The sequence below is a fragment of the Apus apus genome, chromosome Z, assembly GCF_020740795.1.
Source record: "Apus apus isolate bApuApu2 chromosome Z, bApuApu2.pri.cur, whole genome shotgun sequence".
Classification (NCBI taxonomy): Eukaryota; Metazoa; Chordata; class Aves; order Apodiformes; family Apodidae; genus Apus; species Apus apus.
The window spans coordinates 46,990,139-47,010,026 of record NC_067312.1 but is presented as its reverse complement, the minus strand read 5'-3'; the positions used below and the strand labels follow the sequence as shown (position 1 = coordinate 47,010,026).

General features: G+C 40.8%; 1 protein-coding gene across 3 annotated transcripts in view; it reads right to left on the bottom strand.

The window, feature by feature from the left end:
• Positions 1-8,192: 8,192 nt before the first annotated feature.
• The window catches only part of PTCH1 (patched 1), a 71,423-nt gene continuing 59,727 nt past the window's right edge, over positions 8,193-19,888 (bottom strand). For all 3 annotated transcript variants that reach the window (XM_051642938.1, XM_051642940.1, XM_051642941.1), the window contains 5 exons: positions 19,231-19,373; positions 16,167-16,266; positions 14,527-14,781; positions 13,006-13,531; positions 8,193-11,360 (listed from right to left, as the gene is read on the bottom strand). In XM_051642938.1, coding sequence (XP_051498898.1) covers positions 13,007-13,531; positions 14,527-14,781; positions 16,167-16,266; positions 19,231-19,373 — 1,023 coding nt within the window. In that variant the 3' untranslated portion in view covers positions 8,193-11,360; position 13,006. The remainder of the gene's footprint in view (positions 11,361-13,005; positions 13,532-14,526; positions 14,782-16,166; positions 16,267-19,230; positions 19,374-19,888) is intronic.

The window sequence follows — 19,888 nt, the reverse complement described above, 5'->3', positions numbered from 1 at the left end:
ACGTAACCCAAAAGTGCAGTTCAGACTGGGATCTACCTGTCTGGAGAGCGGTGCTGTGGAAGGGGAGCTGGGGGTCTTGGTGGATGACAGGCTCAACATCAGTTAACAGAAAGCCAACAGGATGCTGGGCTGCATCAACAAGGGCATCACCAGCAGAGATAAAGAAGTCATTGTCCCGCTCTACTCAGCACTTGTCAGATCACACCTGAAGTATTGTGTTCAGTTCTGGTCCCCGCTCTACAAAAAGGATGTGAACGGGCTGAAGAGTGTCCAGAGAAGGGCCACAGGGATGATCAGAGGACTGGAGGACCTGCCATGTGAGGAGAGGTTGAGAAAACTGGGTTTGTTCAGCCTTGAGAAAAGAAGGCTTTGGGGAGACCTTGTTACAATGTTCCAGTACTGAAAGGGTGGCTACAAAGAAGACGCAGACTCCCAATTTACAAGAAGTCATATGGAAAAGACAAGGGGTAATGGGCACAAGTTACTCCTGGGGAGATTCTGATTGGACACAAGAGGTAAATTTTTTACCATTAGGACAGTCAAACATCTCCCAAGGGAAGTGGTGGATTCCCCCACACTGGACAGTTTTAAATCTCAGCTTGACAGGGTGCTGAGCCATCTTATATCAACTATAGTAGTATCTAGAAAGATTGGACCAGATGATCCTTGAGGTCCCTTCCAACCTGGCATTCCATAATTCTATGAAATTTCTTTTCTGGGATTTCTCAGGCCTGTCCAGCTCCAAATTTGTACTATGTTACTGGCACACTAGAGATCCTGTGTTTCTTCACCAGCTCTTCTCTTTGGCTTTTTGGAACATTTCAATTCAAACTGCATACCACAGATATCTAGGCATAGCTGCATTCATCAGGTAACTGTAGTGGATGCCACACGGACATCTCCATGAGGAACTGCAAGCGGGACAGCAAGGAAGAGGAAGGGCAAATAGAGGACTAAGTGTCATGGTTGCAAATGAAATCATACTTAAGTGAAGAAAAAGAAAAATAAAAAGAAAAAAGCTGGTTTTCTGCAGAGATCCACTTTCACAAAGATAAAGGATGCAATTTGGGTAATTGAATTTAGGTTACAGCAGTTTTCTTGACACAGAAGGTTTTCTAAGGTTTTATCAAATGGAAAATATAAAGGTGGTAATTTAATACAGAATAGCCAAACCAGAATACAATTACAAAATATCACAATAATGAGAGAAAGACTGGATGCAGTGGCAGTGACCTGGAGGCCTAGGATTTAAATTCACAAGCATATTCCAGTATAGCTCTTCTGTATTTCTTGCATGGGTGTGAGACAGGTCACTTCCACAAACACAACCATTTGCTTGCTGGTTTTCATTGTGCAACTTTCTGTTTAAGACATAGCTCAAAAGGACTCCTAAAGTATGCAAATCCATTCAAGAAGTTCCAGAGTACCACTGACAATAGCAGTATTATGACTTACAATCTGAGGGGGAAGAAAAACCCTGTTGTTTGTTTTTTTTTACTTGCCCCTTAGCTTTAGACCTGTAGTTCAAGGATGAGCTGGAGCCTTTATGGTCAGTAAGCCATGTACCTTTTGTAGTCAGTGACAACAGAATGACACCTCCATAAGGATGCCTTGGTTTGCCAAAATTACATACCATGGATTAAAGGAAGGGTATGAATACCATAACAAGTATCACACTTTTCATTATACACTCCTCACAGACCATAGCATGAAAGGATTAATACAACTGCAGATTTACCTATAAGTAATTCCACCAAAGACAATATAAAAGCAATATTTCCTTAAGGCTTTTAAGCAGAGTTGCTGACTCATGTCTTATTCCCCTTGGATTTTATAGGAATTTGCAGGCTCCATCTATGTTGACGTCAATTTAAAAATGTTCCATTTTTTACAAGTTCAGAATATACTAGGTTAGACTAGACTGGACTAGATGAGTTGCAGTTGGAAGAGACCTACAACAATCATCTAGTCCAACTACCTGACTACTTAGGCTGACCAAAAGCGTGTAGTTAAGGCAGCTGTCCAAATGGCTCTTTTTAAGGCATAGGTCACTGACCACCTCTCTAGAAAGCCTGTCCCAGTGTTTGACCAGCCTCTCAGTAAATAAATGCTTCCTAATGCTCAGGCTGAACCTCCCCAGGTGCAGCTTTGAGCCGTTCTCATGTGTCCTGTCACTGATCCCAGGGAGAAGAGCTCAGCCCCTTCCCTCTCCCTTTCCTCTCCTCAGGAAGCTGCAGGGAGCAATGAGGTTGTTCCTCAGCCTCCTTCTCTCCAAACTAGCCAACCCCAGACTCCTCAGCTGCTCCTCAGAGGACATGTCTTCCAGCCCTTTCTCCAGCTTTGGTGCCCTCCTCTAGACACACTGAAGAACCTTCATTTTCTCCTTAAATTGTGGGCCCAGAGCTGAACACAGTGCTGGAGGTGAGGCCACACCAGTGCTGGATACAGCAGGATAATCCCCTCTCCTGACTGGCTGGCCATGCTGTGTGGGATGCACCCCAGGATGTGAGTTGCCCTGGTGGCTGCCAGGGCACAGGGCTGACTCACACTGAGCCTGTGACCAGTACCTCCATTTTTTTTCTGAAGTGTAGAGAAGAGGTTGAAGAAAGGTTGTAGGCATGTGAAGTGACATTGTCCTTCAGTGAGTTTTTCACCCAGCGCACCATGTACCTGCTTATCTCATATGCTCATCCCTCATGTACAGAGGGATGCTGTGAGGTACAGTATCAAAAAGCCTTGATAGAATCCAGAAAAACAACAACCACTGCCTCCCCTGCATCCACAAAGCAGGTGACCTCAGCACAGAATGATATCAGGTTAGGCAGCACCTTCCCTGTGTGAACCCATGCTGACTGTGCCCGATGATTGCATTCTCCTGGAAATGACTTTCAATAGCACCCAGTATGATTGTCTCCATCATTTTTCCAAGTACAGAGGTTCCAGATAACAGCAGGTCTGTAGTTTCCTGGGCCTTCCCTCACATGCTTCTGGAAAATTGGAATGCCATTGTCCAGCTTCCAGTCAACGGGGACCTCCCAGGGCTCTCAAGACCTTTGGTAGATGATTGAAAGGGGTCCTGCTGTAACATCTGCTGGCTCCCTCAGTACTTGGTTGAATCCCACCAGTCCCCACGGATTTACGAATATTCAACAGATAATGCTTGTTGATTACAATTTCAGGATCCACAAGTAGAAAGTCACTGTTGCTATACTCATGGTCCTCCAGCTCAGAGGAGAGGGCAGCCCAAGGTCTATTATTAGTATTAAAGACAGAAGCATAAAAAACACTGAATGCCTCTGCTTCTTCTATATCCTAGCTTGCCAGGCAACCATTTTCAACATGTCGGTCCAATATTTTCCTTAGACCTCCTCTTGCTATTAAATAATTTCAAAAGGCCTATCAAGACATTCTTTCAGAATATGGGGGAAGAAGCTAACTATTTGCTTGTTTTGTTTTGCTTATAAAACAATTTTATGCAGCTAAAAAAAATATGCATTTGGTGGACTGCTTAGATCAAACAGATAATTTTAAAAGTCACAAAAGTGATTAAAGTTGAATTCTTCCATCATTTGTTCATTCACTGGAGTTAGTATGAACTTTCCCACAGGGAAGGGAACAACTGGACAGTGGGTCTGCAAAAACCCAAAACCTGGAGGGAAATAAATGGGGGGGGAAAAACCCTCAAAAAGCAGGTGTTGATTTGCCTCGGACTGCTGAAGCAGAGTGAATCTGAATTCCTCCTGAGCCTGAGGAGTGAAGGGAGACCCCATGAGATGTCCCTGAAGGCGGCTGCAGTCTCCAGAGAGAGCCCATGTCTTGCAGCTTGGTTCTCCTCCCGAGGCAGCTCTCTGGCCCCTCTGCAGCCCCTGTGCAGTGAGGCCTGCCCTGCTCTCACTGCATTCTGCCTGCCCGCAGAGCCTCACGCCCCTCTGCTTTTACTCAGGTTCCTGCTGCGTGCTCCTCTGGATGCATTCAAGCACCTTAATATCCTTCTTAAATATGATGTGCTTAGATTCCAAAACCAACTAATGAGTAAAACCTTGTCAATTCATGGGCTGCTGATTCAATGGACTGTAATGGTTACTTTGGAGAGTTAGTCTATTGCATCAGAGGACATCCATTGATATTTATTTAAATTCATATACTATCTAATTAATTGGGAAACCTAATTATGAATGAAATTAGAGCTTTCACAGGTAATGTGCTTAAAAGCTCTTTTTGTCCGCATACATACTTTTTCTCCAAGTTATGCTGAAATGCCTGACAACAGCATAGAGATACAGAGTGAAAACTAAATTAACTGGAGCAATGTTAAGCAACTTAGAGGAGTTGGACACCACAGCTTGTGTATTGGTTAGTATTTTCACCAGTTATATGCTTAATAATTAGTTATAGTCATACACAGATTTTTTTAGGGACTAAAAATAAGTTATCTTAATTAATAGTATAGTTTCCTCATTTATATATAAGCCAGACTGAACGTAACTATAAATTCACAAAGCTCATGCTATGGATATTTTGTTCCATTCAACTTTGTTGGCAATTTTTTTGCAAATTCTGAGAATATAAAAGTGAACAAAAAAGCCTCCCCTGCCATTTTATGAGGTAGAAAGCTCTGTATTACCAAAAAGAAAAGTTTTAGGCTTTTAGATGTCATCTGACAATTTGCATAAGGTGTGTGATGCTGTGCAATAACACCCTCCCTTAGTACTTACAATCATTAAGGTTGAACATGCGTTAGTCTTCTAAAATCTTGTAAAATGGTACAGAAGTATATTACATTGGCTACAAAAGTAAATGCTCTTACGTTAAAATAAATACCCTATTTAAAATGATTGAATAATGGGTAAGCAACAAAGTGAAAGAGGGTTTGAATTCTCTTACAATTAATGGTAGTTATTTGGAGAGAAAGTTGTTCCATATTTATCCCAGCTAGATAATATATAATATAAAATATTTTACCTTTATTAGTATTAGCTACTAATAAAATATCCAGTCCCTTGTTTAATGAGAAGAAATAACCCATTTGGCTTAGACAGGTAAACTGTAATTAGAGATGGGTTATATATTTGGTAACCATGAAAGGGCAAATCGGCATTCTAACCTAAAGATTATTAGTTTAAATCCAGCCATCTCCAAGGTAATTTGTGACCCATGTTTGGTGACTTACAGGGTCACATATACTTTCAGTTAGGCCCCCTTAGAGAGGCACTCTGTGATGACAGGCTCCCCACTTAAAACCCTACCAAGATCTGGCAGACCACAGTTACAACTGCTTGTCTTCTGGGCATGACACATCTGTCACAAGGGAGAGAAAGATTATAGATTTCCCTTCATCAAAGTAACAAAAGCTGGGGGGGGGGAAAGCATACTGCTACTCTTCCTTTGAGTCCTTTTTAGTTACCAGATAATTCTTGTGTAATTCCTTTCCCTTCCCCTCCCTTTCAAAAGGCTAGCCAGACATTCCTGCTAGCAAGACTACTCCCCAAAGTAAATTTCAGAACAAAAAATCCAGGGTTGCTAAACTGAGCACAACCTGGAAGGGAAAAACCAGTCTTACCTACGCTTTTATTGCATTTGCAGTACCATTTTGGGTCTCCTAAATTAGATGGTGGAGCTCTTCCTCTTCCAGAGTACCCACAGTCTCTCACTGCTGTCATAAATCACTTTCCAAACACTTCAATGGTCTTTCCTCCTCAACAGATGGGGAAACCCACCTAATTCATTCACCCGTGAATGAAGCCTGGGCCCTATTTCCCAGCCCTTCCTCTTCAACCAAGGCAGAGACCTCCCTTGCCTGGGAAGCAGTTTCCAACCTCCAGGTTCTAACCCCCTGCCTTCCCAGCTGCTGTGGCTTACAGCCTTGCTACCCAGCAGTTTCACAAGTCTGTGGTGTCTACATATTGCTAGGAACCTGCAAAGGCAGCCCCACTGCGAGGCTCTGAGCTCAAGCAGTGGTAAGACCAGACAGAAGACGCACACATTTTTGTCCTAATTCAAATTAGCTGACTAAAAAAGTCAGGAACTCATAGCTGGCAGCCTGAATTAAGCCCAGAGAAGAACCTGGGAGCATGCTCTGGTTATCAAAACAAATTAAAACGCATGCTGCCCTCTGTTCGGTGCTTCTTAGGGCAAGCAGAGTTATAGAATGCTCACTAACCCAAGGGAGATAGAGTTTTCTCCATTGCAGCCTTACCCTACCTTAGTGGCAAGTAAGTATAGCTGCCACGGCAGCAGAAAGACTTAGTGACATGTGAGCTTACAGATGTTAAAATGAGGGTGGAAATGGTCCAAAGCAAAGCTATTGCAGGGCACTGAGGGGCCTGGACGCTACTGCAGACAACTAAAAATCTGAAGTAAATATTCCCTTTTTGTATGTAGTATCCACAGAGGCAGAATGATTTCTGCACTACCAAATATATATATGTGTATATATATAATTCTTAAATTTTTTTGTCAGTGCAGCAGTACTGCTTCATTTTTGTGTTTAATTAGCTGCAATTAACCATGTAAAGTTAAACTGGGCATGTATTTTTTTAAGCCACTCAGGCTGGCTAGTGCAGTTTCCTGGCATGCATCCTGTTGTAGCAGTAAGGTTGAACACATCTGCAACAAAAAGGACAAGAATGATTAAACGGAGTAGGGAAATAGTAATTGTTCTCATTACTTGAGCAGCTATTAAAAGTAATTACAATTTGGCAACAGCGGTTTTCAGGTATAAACAGTCAGTGTCTCAATTGCTGAGTGAAAGTTAACAAAAATGAAACACCTGTTCATACATCAGTGCTGCTGCAGCTTAGCAGCATGCAGCATTCCTGAAGCTGTTAAATACATGCTTTATGCCAACAAAAATGTGGCCACATGTTTACTTAAGGCCTGAATAAATATGGCCAATCTCAGACAAAAATCTGATTAAGGTCTTACCTGGGGTTAGTAAGACTGACAGCAAGAAGAGATATTTATAAGAAATCTAAACATGACAAACAATGTAAATAGCTATAGCTATATCTATATGCAAAATGGAACTTATAAAGAAAAATCCTGCGTTCTGACGGGCAGAATGTATTGATTTATTCATATGGTTTCCAGTCCTGCGAATGGAGCTGCTCCCATGAATGGCTGGGACACAAAAGGCAGTCAGTAAGTTGAGCTAATGCAAGAAGACTTTAGTGGCCACTGTTCTCACAAGCTGTCGCCAACTAGGGCCAAATCTACAACCTAACTCAGTCTGGCTAGTCCTGAGGATCTGAAGGAGAATATTTTGAGTAGCAAAAAAACCCAAAACACCCATGCGTAGGAGGTTTGCGGTCCAAGTCCTTTAACTGTATTTTTCTTTCTTCTGGTTAAACTTCCAGAAAACATAAAAGTTGTGTTTGTATTTCCTCTGACAATGAAAAGTAGAGGCTGAATTATAAATTATCCCACGACATGTAGGGGCTTTATAAGAAATTTAGAAGGCTCATGAAAAAATCACTGAAGGATGATAGGACAAAGTAAAGGATTGCTATCTATGTGGCACTTTGATGAATGTTCAGGAGAGTGTGTTTGCACAGGACAAACCACACCAAGGTTTATGAAGCAATGGCCTTCGCACAGGTACTGCTCTGTACAACATCACCCTACCTCCTGCAGTAACCTCTTCTCCTTCCCAAGCAGGGCTTGTGCAGGGCATGGGACCTGCCCCCCTGGCTTGCACAGTTCCCAGAAGTTGTTTTATCAAGAAGCTTTCTTTTTATGGAGCGCTGCAGTTTTCAGAACTCTATTCCACAAAATGGGAAAACTAGACTATTTCTCTAATCCAATTTAGGGAGCAACCACAGAGACAGAAAAAGACAAAGAACTACCTCCCATTTCTATGCAGAAGCAACCTGTACATAAACTGCTTTATTCAAGGGATCAAAGTCTACATAAAATACTTTGTTCAGAGGGAGAATGAAAGGTATAATATGATCCCAAACCTATCACCTGAGACATAACCAGGGCAACAAAATCAACACCAGCATGTCAGAGTTTAGATGGGATATTAGAATCAGCTCCTGCTCCATAACAGGCAAATCTGAATCTCCCAAATATCCTGATTACTGAAACATCAAAGTTCAGGCTCCAAATAAAGATGATCGCACAGTCATACCTGCACTGCTGACAAACAGCACATAAAGAATCATTCTATTAACAACCAAATCAGTAACCAATAAGTTATAATATTTTTATTCATGTTAGAGTTTCTATCAGTGTTTGAACATTAATATTTAGAGAGTTTGTACAATTTCCATTGAAAGTTTAAAATAAGAACCACACTAGATCACAAATGGTAACTAAAACAGTTCAGAATTGTATGAAGATTCACACTCTCTTTCTTTCTTAACACTGTTAAACACTTTCTTTTCTGCCAGAGTGTGCACTGTAATCATATCTCAGCAGTGTTCCAAAACATAATGGTATCATCATTACATATAAACTCTTTAAAAATATACTTCTGTCAAAAGACTTGATGACTACTATGTACACTACAAAAATAAATTTTCATTTAAATAAATTATATGGCATAATTTTATCTTTGTAAATGAAATGACACAAACCCACTCCTATTGGAACAGGCAGGCAATGAGACCCAGTTTGAATTTTTTCTTCCTTTTAACTCCTTATGCTAAGAGCTACAATGAGTCCTTAATGTAAATGTTATATACTCTTTCCTATTTAACATTAGTAAGCACTCTATACAGATAAAAATCCATTAAACAGTAAAAACATAGCTGTTATAGTGTTTCCAATAGAAATAAAATCCCTGCATCTTGTTTGTTATAAACTGGCATGACAAGTACTGTAAGAAAACATTCTTATGATACAAAAATATAAATATATCACCCATTATTAAAAACGTTAAAAAACGACACCAAGAGAAAATAAATGTTGCCAGCCACCAAGTTCTCCCCTTGCCAATGTGACTGTCAGAAAAGATCTACATGGTGCACGAAGCAGCAGGCAGCTCACCCCCACAGAAGCAGGAGGACTTGGGCAGGTGGGAGGCACGGTCGCCGGCCCTGGCGCCCTCCCCTCCCGAGGCAGCCAGGGGAGCCGGGCAGCCGGCCGCGGCGCTGGTGTCACCGAGAGCCCTGCCGACCTCCGGCAGTGGCAGTGCACACGCTTGGCAGCTGAAGGTAGCTTCCAATTAACATCATACAGTTCTGTTGCAGAGTGTGTGTGATCTGAGGTCACTGTGCTGCTTGTGCTAAACTGGGGCCCCTCCTCTTTTAGTCGGAGGGAGTGTTCACCTTCAACAGTGAACTGGACTAGCAGGCAGTTGCGACATTAACCCTTAGTGTGCATTGAAACAGTAGCTTATGTATCACGGGAACGACACCCGGCTCTCGCCACCTGCTTTTCGAGCGTTCACATTGGAGATCTGTAAACAAGTGCCTCATATCAAAGTGTTTTCAAGTGAGCAAAAAAGGCATGGAAATTTGTGCATTCTAATTATCCCCATTTATTATGCTGGCAAGGTCTGTCGGCAAAGATAGACTCCCTGAAGCCACTGGAAAAAAACCACTTCCTATCGAAGAACTGGCCGCTGCTATTCAGGCATTATACTTAAAGAAAAGCCCCACCAGTGCTGTGCTTAGAAACTGAATATTTGTCATGGTTGTTTGGCTCTCAGTACACAACTGAACATCTATTTGCTCTAAAAAACAGCCAGGAGAAGGGCAGAAAAAAATTAAGAAACAGTAAGGCAGGTAATGAAAATTTCTCTTATTTTAAATCAAGCCTTTCCATTCTTAGTGTTTGTATCCAACTGGAACACAGATTGTAGTGTTTTTTTCAGACCCTTCACCTGCAGTAATCCCCCTTTAGTTTAAAAATAATACAAAAAGCTAAATTAGTTTCACAAATAGATCCCAGTTTAGCTGTTTTAATTAAAAGTGCCAATGCAACATGGGAAAACACAAACAATAGAGAAAAGAACACTCCAGGCCTTATGTGTCATTACAGTCCTGGTCCTATCAGAAAGCCATTCATATTTAAAAAGTAAGAACAGAATTCTTTTATCCTTCCATTTGATTTTTATCACTTACTATTAACTCCCTTCCTGCCATGAAAACAAGGTGACCAAAGATACTGCTTTCAATGCTGCACGGATACAGCTGAGCTGTGGCTCACCACCAAACAGCTCAATTACTCAGCTTCTAATGCCACTCATAGTTACAGTTATCAATAGCAAAATAAGGCATATGCTCATTGAACTTCTATAACCACCAGCACCTCTCAATATCCAGCACCTTTGGAAGTGAAAAATAATGGTTATAGTGTTTGCACTTACCTGGCACCCTTTGCAAGTAAAAACAAAATAGAAAGAAGGGGGGGGGGGGGAAGCGCACTACATGAACAGAAATTAAGCCTTACAACATTTCTGGGAGGTAGGTAAGGGTAATTATGTCCATTTTACAGAATGAAAAACTGAGGCATGGGACAGTTAAGTGACTTGACCAAAGTAATGTGAACCAAGTCGTTTAAGAATGTAGGAAACTGAAAAACAACCCCAAACCCTGACTCCCTGTCTTCTCTCCTATTTTAGTTGGGCCTCTGATGACAGCAGCCTGTGGTATACGTTGGTAAACATCAATGCAGTTTTCACTAGTGTGTCTTAACAGGGAAAGCCAGACTCACATCAGCATCAGTGGGCTTATAAGCCCACTAAGCGTTACCGTACAGTAAAAGAGAAACTACAATACACCAGGACATACACACAAAAGCATGCACACTTCCAGATGCACAAATGGATACACACAGCAAAACAAAACCTGCACAGAGCTAAATCTATTTTAAGCCTCCCAGATTAACTTGCTTTTCTTCATATCTGCTTATTTTAAAAATTATCACGCATAGCGTGTTTGAAAGTTAACAGTAACATTTCATACTACCACAGGGTTGTGATATGCAAATTTAAAATATTTTAAACAGACATTACTAAGCAATATTTGCATAGAATTATACAAGTAAATTATACAATATTTAAGCAGCAGCAACTTATGCTGGAATTTAGAACTAGATTAAGCTTAGTTGTGGCACAGAGATCCACGTACAGAAAGTACGAAGCGCACACAAATTGTCCCCATTCTATTGCCCAGAGGCAAATTACTCCAGATTATACTACTTTACATTGTTCTTTTGTATATTACATATGTGTACATCTTTTAAATACTTAAAGAAATATTCAACAAAATAATACAATAGGTTACAGTAACAGTGAACTGTTGTCCTGATGCAGCATGTCCTGTTCTACAACTTCAAGCAGTTCTTCTCTTCAAGCAGTTCTGGAAATACAGTTTTCCATCTTTGGCCTCTTCTTTGCTTCAGTTACGACCCTTTAGAAAAAAGAGAGAAGAGAAACATTAATTTAAGTTCAAGAAAAACTAACAAATCAAACTAATCCATTACTCATTTCATTATTCTTGTGGTTACAATTAGCAGTCAGGAAATGTGAGCTCTGCTTTCATCTCAGTCATGAATTTCCTGGTAAAGAAATACCGATGCCAATTAAAAAAAAAAAAAAAAAAAAAAAAAAAAAAAAAGCAGATGCTTTAATTTCGAAGTTCCCAGTTTTGGATACCAGCGACAAATTCAGTCCAACCCAATGAACACTTCAAGGGGAAATATGCTACACTGAATACTGCACACAGTTAAGAATCTCATATTACACTATGCAGTTCAGCTTGAAAAAGCTGATCCCAAGTATTTCCTTTTTCTGAGGATACTATTACTTGCCATATTTCTAGACTGCAGGGCTAAAGGCATTCATGTCTATTTGCAGTTTGAGATGTTTGGAGAGACGTTTTATAAATCAGAAGGTGATTTGATTGTGGGTCATCAAAAATTTTCCATCAAAACTCTCCATGTGTGTGTGAGTGCATATCTGTGTGTTCATGCAAAACAGTTCTACAACCAGCCCGCAATGTCTTGCTCTGGTCAAACTAGTCACTGTCACTGAAAAGCTCTGAAAGGCAAAGAGAGAAAACAGGGATCCACAGATAAGCAAGTATTTTAATATTTTTTCTTTCCTCCAAAAGTGAAAAACAGAGTCAAACGAGTGAAAAATGTTTTTTCAGGCACAAGCCCCAGAAAGCTTTCAGGGTAAAAACTCACTTGATTTCTCCCCTTCAAAGCACTCCCTATAAAATTAATGGAAAATTTTCAAGAAAATTAACAGCCTTATTCTTCTCCAATCACCTGCTAAAATATCTGGTCTGTTCTAAACAGGACAGTTTTCAGTAACCTCCTCTTACCAGCTTACAGACAATGATTTAAGGATCAAGTCTCACAGGAACACATTATATGCCCTCATATAGGTCAGATCTACCCTAGGCAAATCTGCAATTGCACTGCAGCAGCCCCTGGCCAGGGAGAGACTGGCCCAAGGACTCCTCCAGTGTGTGAGTTCTGTGGGTGGGTCTTTGAATGCCCCCAAAGTACAGGCAATGCCTCACCATGCAACAGTGCATTAGGCATGGCGGGGCTCCCTACCTCACACTCGGCCATCTTCCAGAGGGATTCAGTCCTCACTGCTGACTTCAAATTCTTCCACAGAACTATATTCAAGAGAGGACAGCTCTAAAAGTAGCTGGCAATTTTACACTCTCCTAGACAACGTCATTTTGTATGATGTTTTAGAATGTGCCTGATTCAGGGATCAGGAGACAGGACCCATCAACAGTAAATGCAGTTGCACAACTTTGAAAACATTACACAACACCTCTGTCTGATTTTCCTCATCTGGTAAGCTTGGACTCCATGATGTACTTACCCACTTTGCAAAGCCCTTGGAAACTGTTCATGTCTGAACCCACTGTAACTATTTCTACTGCAAATTGTACTGTATTCACAGTCCACAGATTTAAGATGATCACAGACCAGCAAGTAAACCTACTTAAAGGAAAGGTGCCTCAGAGAAATTTCTTCTTTCCCCTTTCCTTCACTCTCCCCATTGCCTCCCATTCCAACCCCTGGACCTACCTTACTGTGGGCTGTTGCTGGGTATCCTTTCCTCGCATTCGACATCTTGCAGTTCTATAACTTCTACTTTAGAATTTCCTCTTTCACATCGCACATTAAAAGGCACATGAGGGTCCTCAAATGGCCCATGGTCAGCTTCGTGGTATCCCCCACAGGTCGGAAAGTCCCCTCCCCGAGAGCTGTGGCTGTGCACCGCAGAGTGGACAGCAACAGTCACTGAAGCCGAGGCGGTCACCGTAGTGATCGGCTGGCAGTACGCTGGTCCTGCGGCGCCCAGGGCGCCGAACGCCGGGCTCCTCAGGCTGTGAGAGCGAGCCTTGTGCCCCGAGCGATCTCTATTGCTAGGTCCTGAATGCCCTTCAGTAGAAATTTCAAAAGCGTCCCTGCGGGGGCGGTAAGGAGGTGGTCGCAGCCCCTCCCTCGCTTCCTGTTTGGCTTGTCTGCTCTGACGCCACGCCTGCTGCGTGCCAGACTCTGGATTCTGTAATCTGGGACTCAGCTGATGCGTCGTCTCTGGCTGAACCACCTGGAAGAGACATACAGGCTAATGACTCTGACAAAGTGAAGCAAACAAATACTATGCAGAGAACAAGTATAAGAATGCTGTCCTGGATCTAACCAGAAGGGTAATGTTCTAGAGTCTGGTAATTGCTGTTTTTTCCAGATAGTTTTTGTCTGAAGTTGTTGAAACCTGGAAAACATACGTTCAGAGAAATACAGGATGACAGCTGAAAACATTATTGTAAGCTTCCTACACAATGCTTCATCTTTGCAAAGGGATGAGTGGCAAGCACTGATCTTAACTCGTTCAACAAGCAGAATTGCAGGCATTTGGAAAAAGCTCTGTTCCACGCAGGGTGCATGCACAGGATGTTAGTTGGCTAGTTTGTATAGGCTGTAGGAATCTGTTCTCTGATTTCCATAAAAAGCATGAAGCGCAGCGGCCACATCAGTCAATAAACCATGACCAACTTCAAATGTGGCTGCGCTTGTACCTATTTCTAGGCCTCTGCTGAACAAAACCAGATCCGCATTGCAGCTCAGCAGGCAGCATCAGCAGGGGTAGGAGACAGAGCTTTTCTGCTTTCCTTTGAAATTGCAGTTATGCCAACCCAGTATCAAGATGCAACAGGCTCAAGTTTTGTTACAACACTAAAACTGTTTTCTTACGGCTCTATGGTCTTTTTCCCCAAAACATGCTGTCAGAGAGAGGCATACGAGATGGTGATCTGCAAGGAGCTCTGTGGAAGGGGTCTGGATCTTTTAATCTCTCCCCACTCTCTCTGAAAACAGTCATCAAAAAGAGTGAGAGCTCTCTCTTGTGGCTGGTGCCAATATGATGTAACAGCATTTCTGCATGCCAAAGCCCTCTGCTTTCACTCCGTGCTTACAAATTTTGGCACAACGCCACAAAGCATAATCAGCCAGAAATATGAAAGAGCTTTCCACAAAACCAAATAAATAAAAAAGAACCCAAATGCTTTTCTTCCCCTTCTGTCAGTCAATATGTGAGCTACTCACAGTGGATCTTGCAAAGACAGGATTCTCGGTGGCTTCCACTATTACTTGATGGACTGGTGCCCCAGCGCGTTGGGTGGCCTCGTACTGATGAAGCTCTTCACTGATGCCGGACACTGTGGTTTGAGAGCTGTACTCTGAATCAGAGGTATCTGAGGCATTGTTTGCATGCCCAGGTGGCAGTGCAAACCTCACAATGCTGGGGGGTGGCTCAGGAGATGGTGTGGGCAACCTGTTCCGTCCGTTGGCTGGAGAAACCTGACAATGTGTTCAGTGACATTCAGTCAGCGCTACCCTTTTCATCCTTAGTGCTTGACATAAATGTTCTCCCAAATACACCTTCCCATGCCACAAGAACCTTAGTGCCAGTTTTCTGATGAACATTTACACAGAACTGAAAAAATTAATGAGACGTAGGATCTCTTTCTGTGGATATGTATGTAAACAGGATTACACAGATTTTTCTTGGTGTCATTGTCTCAGGAATTGCATGTATGTGTGTCTGTGCAAGCACCTGCACTTATAAAATAAAATAAAAATGTGGACTTCCCTCCCTGTTCAGCGTACACTATCAGTGATTTAATAAAATCACTTCAAATGCATGTGTATAGTACAGTTCACTGTTTATTTGCAAAGAGAGATGGACTCATGCATAATAGCAACATACGTGGTAACAACATAAGCACACATATATCGCTTGAGTAAGGGACATGTAATGGTTACTGTTTAGAATAGAAGAGATCACACACTTATTTTACACATTACACATTTTACTAATACTAAAAAAATAAATACTTCTGAAATATTACTAGTGCTGGATACCTACCTTGTGTTTTATTATTGTACACTCACATATATAGAGACATGTGAAGCAGAGCACATTGGTTCTATTAATATTTGATAAGGGTAGCTCTACGAAATACAGTAATTGGGATAACTATAGAATGGATAATAAATAATCAACAACCATCTACAAATTTGGTATCTATTAATCCTTTTTTTGCTGAACTTGGACTTCATACTGTAAAGTCATCAACATTTAAGCGAAGCCTTCCACCATCAGAAGTGTTGCTTGGGCCAAGAGCACACCACAGGGAAGGGTGGCTGGACAGGAGGGGACCTTCTGGCAGACTGGTCATGGTTATCAAGGTGTGGTCTGTGGACCACCACTAGTGTATGTTGGTCCACACAGGCCTTCTGGGTGGTCTGCTCAGTTAAATATTTTGAGGAAAGCAACAGAGGCAGTGAGGTAGGAAAGAAGGTATGTATACAAAACAAACTGTCTCTTGCAAAATACTGGGGAAAATCCTTATTTTACAAACTAGTTTGCATAGTGCATTTTGCTTTTAAAAGCATAATTAATCCTACAATTGTATCAAGTTTGCTGATCACAGCCTCTAAAACAATACAAACACTTTTAAGATATAAGTAGAGTGTATCAACTAAATAACAAACAGCACTTTTAATAAGGATTAAATAAAAAAACCCCAACAAACAAAACAACTAGAGCAAGAAACTTAATAACTAAAAAAACCCATAAGATACTTTTAAAAAAAAACAAGTTTCAAAACAAGAGGGGGTGATTTAAGGGGCAGAGGCACAGACACAGTAATATTTCTTCCATTCACCTTCATTTTACTGACCTCAGGGTATGGTCCAAAGAACGAAAGAAGAACAGGAAGCAGCACCAATCCATTAAGAACTCCCAGAATGGTTAAGATTGCCAAAACAGCAAAGAAATACCTGAAGAAGGGTTTAAGGCGATTGGAGGAAATAATAGACAAAAATATTGTTAGAAACAAGGGATTACAAATGACTCCTACAGATGTTAAAATAATACATTAACTAATTTAAATCTAAAATATTATTGTCATAATAGTAAATAATTATATCACTTCCCATTTATAGATACAAAGTTTTTTACCTTTAGAATTGGAGAAGATATATGGCACAACCCAAAGTGTTAGTTGATAAAGGAAAGAAAAAAATTACATTTGTTAATTTTCCAGAATCTGAAGCATGTAATGTTATTTCTGAATGTGTTACACAAATACAAAAATATGGAATGTGCAGTGAATAGCTGAATAGATTGAAAGCACAAATACAATGAAAAGGGGCCCCCATTAGTGAAAACCGAGCAGAAGCAAACAAACTAAGTGAAGGGTGTAGAATTTAAACAACTTAGCCTAGAAGGAAAAGAAGCCCTCTTCTCCCAGCAGCTAATCCACTGTGAAATGCTTCTACATCTTACAGCAGAATCTCTAATTAAATCTCCAGTGTATCAGGTAAGGGTTTTCCTAGCTGTTCATGAATCACAACTTTCCCCCTAGAATTCTGAGAGTTCCAGTTTTATGGAATAGCTGGAACTTCAACCTTTTTACAACACAAGAACTTGCTTTCTGCAAAGAAAATGCTGCCTATTCTGTAGTAAGCTTCAGCATTGTACTGAGTAAGTGCACTCCACAATGGCAGAGCTGCATTGCAGGCTAATCTTTTGTTGAACAATTTAGCATCTCTGAATACTCTTGTTTTGCATCAGCCAATTCAAACATAAAGACTGAAGTACTATGGAAGAAGAGGAAAGTGCACAAGTGGTTGTCCTTTCCCACCACTGAGGGCTAAGGTCTGGGATCCTTCATGAATATCAAGGTAAACCTGTCAGTATAAGGAAAGTCTTGCTAGTTGGTATTCAGCACAGCTGGGGCTCAGACTAAACTTACGGCTGTGTTATAACTAATGATTTCAAGGACTCAGTCTTGGTTAATTCCTGGAGGAGAAGGCAAAGGAAGAGAACAGAGAACAAGTTTGCTCTAATGGGTCTGCTGATTACATTGTCTAGCTGGAAACAAACTTTAATGCCTCCCTGTTTCCAGATCTGATCAAATATATCAGACTCCTGTAAAACTACAAATATCCTACTATTGTAAACATTTGGGAATTTCTGATCTGCATTAGTAAAAATCACTGAGCCAACCCACTCTACTAACATAAACCACCAGAACTTTATACTGGGACAGAGATCAACAACAGGCATAAAAACATTTGCATCTCATCCATCTAATGCTAGGATAAACAGGAGGATTATAGCTCTGACCACTTGGTATATACAATGTCTCTTAATTTACTTAATCTTCCACATTGTTAGGCTAATCTATCATTTGCCGGAAGTTTGGGATCTTCTTCTCCCACTATAACAATGCTCAGGCTCCAATAGTTTATTTAATATTATTTTTTAAACAAGGCAAACTAAAGTCAGATTGTGCTAGAAAATGAGAAACTGATGGCCAAAAAAAGTAAAATAATGCAAGTTGAAAAGTTGAAAGGCTCATTTTATAAACGGAGAGAACATCCAGTCCAAATTTGGTGTGAAGGGTTGCTACAATCTTCCATTTGCTATGACACAAAAATACGCTTGCGAAAATCTCCTCTGTTAAGTAGTGAAGTAGCACACCAAATGTGCCCCTGTCAAGCATGGTTAAATCTGTAAGTAACCTATATGTCAAAAGTGTTCCAACCCTTATAAGATCAAGCCCTAAAAGAATAATTCTACCTTGTTTGTTCAATACCAATAAAGTAAAAAATACTGATTTTGGAAAAAATGCAAGTTCTATTTCAGGACATGCAGTAATAATCCTCATGTAGGTTTCATGAGGTCTTCCTCGAAACTGCCTGATTTCTTCAAATCTCTTACATACATAAACAAAACATCTTGATGAGATTTAGCAGCCATTCTATCAGTTCCTGCCTCTGACATTTTGTTGTTCTTGTTGTCAAATGGATGTCAGTGAAGTCTAGTCATCCATTCTGCTTATGTGTACCTAAGTATTCAGGTCATTTTTATTTGGCCCAGTTCTACCACAGTTCCATTTTAGGGCTTGGACTATAGTGGTTTTTTTGTTGGTGGTGGTGTTTTTTTTTTCACTATAGTTTGCCACAAAGAACCTGTATTACTTTTAAGATTAGCCATTTTGCAGAGCTCCATGGGTTGTTTGGAATAGAATAGGATCTGCTTCATTGCACTTCTCAAATTCCCCATAATGAAAAACTTGCTTTCCTCTCATACTTGACAAATTCACATTCTTAATTGAATTCAATAGACACAGTCTGTCTCTAGTTCTAAACAGAATGACCTTCAGGCTTTGCTTTACAAAATTTTAATATGAAGTTCTGTGTTCATACTTATGGTTCCCCAGCTCCCAAACAGGACTTCTTTCCTCTCTCTGTTATACACTGCTGTAAACCTCACATAATGATACAAGGAGAGAAGGCCTGGAGAGAGCCACTTGCAGCACAGTTGCAGCATGTTTGTAGGTTCACATGTCCTTTGCACATGGATTGTTGTGCATACAAGATGTCTGGAGGACCTAAAGGTTAAAAGTCAAACCCAGCTAATACTGGACTGTACTCAATGCTTTGAACTGACTCAAACCCAAAATTAGCAAACTTTGCTAAAAAGGGACATTTTTGTGTTCTTGCATGGTTGTCATATTTTCCTGGAACAGATTTTAATACCAGCAGTAGAAACACTACCATGTCTAGCACGTAACAAGGAGTTAATAAAACAGAGTGAAAGCAGGACCATGACGTAAACATGCTTGACACACCATGCATAGTAATAAAATGACAGATATACTGAAGTGACTAAAAACTAAAAGCATACTTACTTTTATTTTTAAAACGAAGTCAAGACACACAAAAATGCTTTACCTGACAATAAAATCGAACTCTGATCCTGCGAGCATTAACACTCCAAGCAGAGTGGAGACAGCCCCATCCAGCACTGGCGCAAACATGTGTTCCAGTGCAAGGACAGCTCTATGACTCCTGTCTCCTATGGCAGTTAAAAATGCCTGTAAAAGAATGCAATCCATTTCATTAGACAAATGCATACAACCTTCCAAGCAGACTTTCTCATAGCATGCAGTTTTTCACCAGCTAACTACTTCAAACTGCAGTTTATGAAAGTACCTTCTATAGCTGGCTAACCTTTACAAGAGGGCTTGATTCTGCAGTTGTACCACCTGGCTGGTGCTGCTGAAGTCACACAGAGTAAGCACTGATTACAGAGTTAGCCCATAGTAATGATTTTGGAAACAATGCCTGCTTGCATCAGTAAGCTTTTGTGTTCAGCTTTGCTTATTTCTGCCTGCAAAGAATTAATTTCATGGTGAAAGCACTTGAAGTGTCAAAATTACAGGGCTACTCCTCTCCTTGTAGGGCCACAGTCTCCACAACTCTTTTTTATCACCTTTATTTCACTCAAAATAGATGTTTTTGCAACAACATAAAATTGCATTAGCAATAGCGCTGAACATGGTAGGGCCTGAGGAACAATATGACTAGTGAAGTGTCTTTTTCTTTCCAC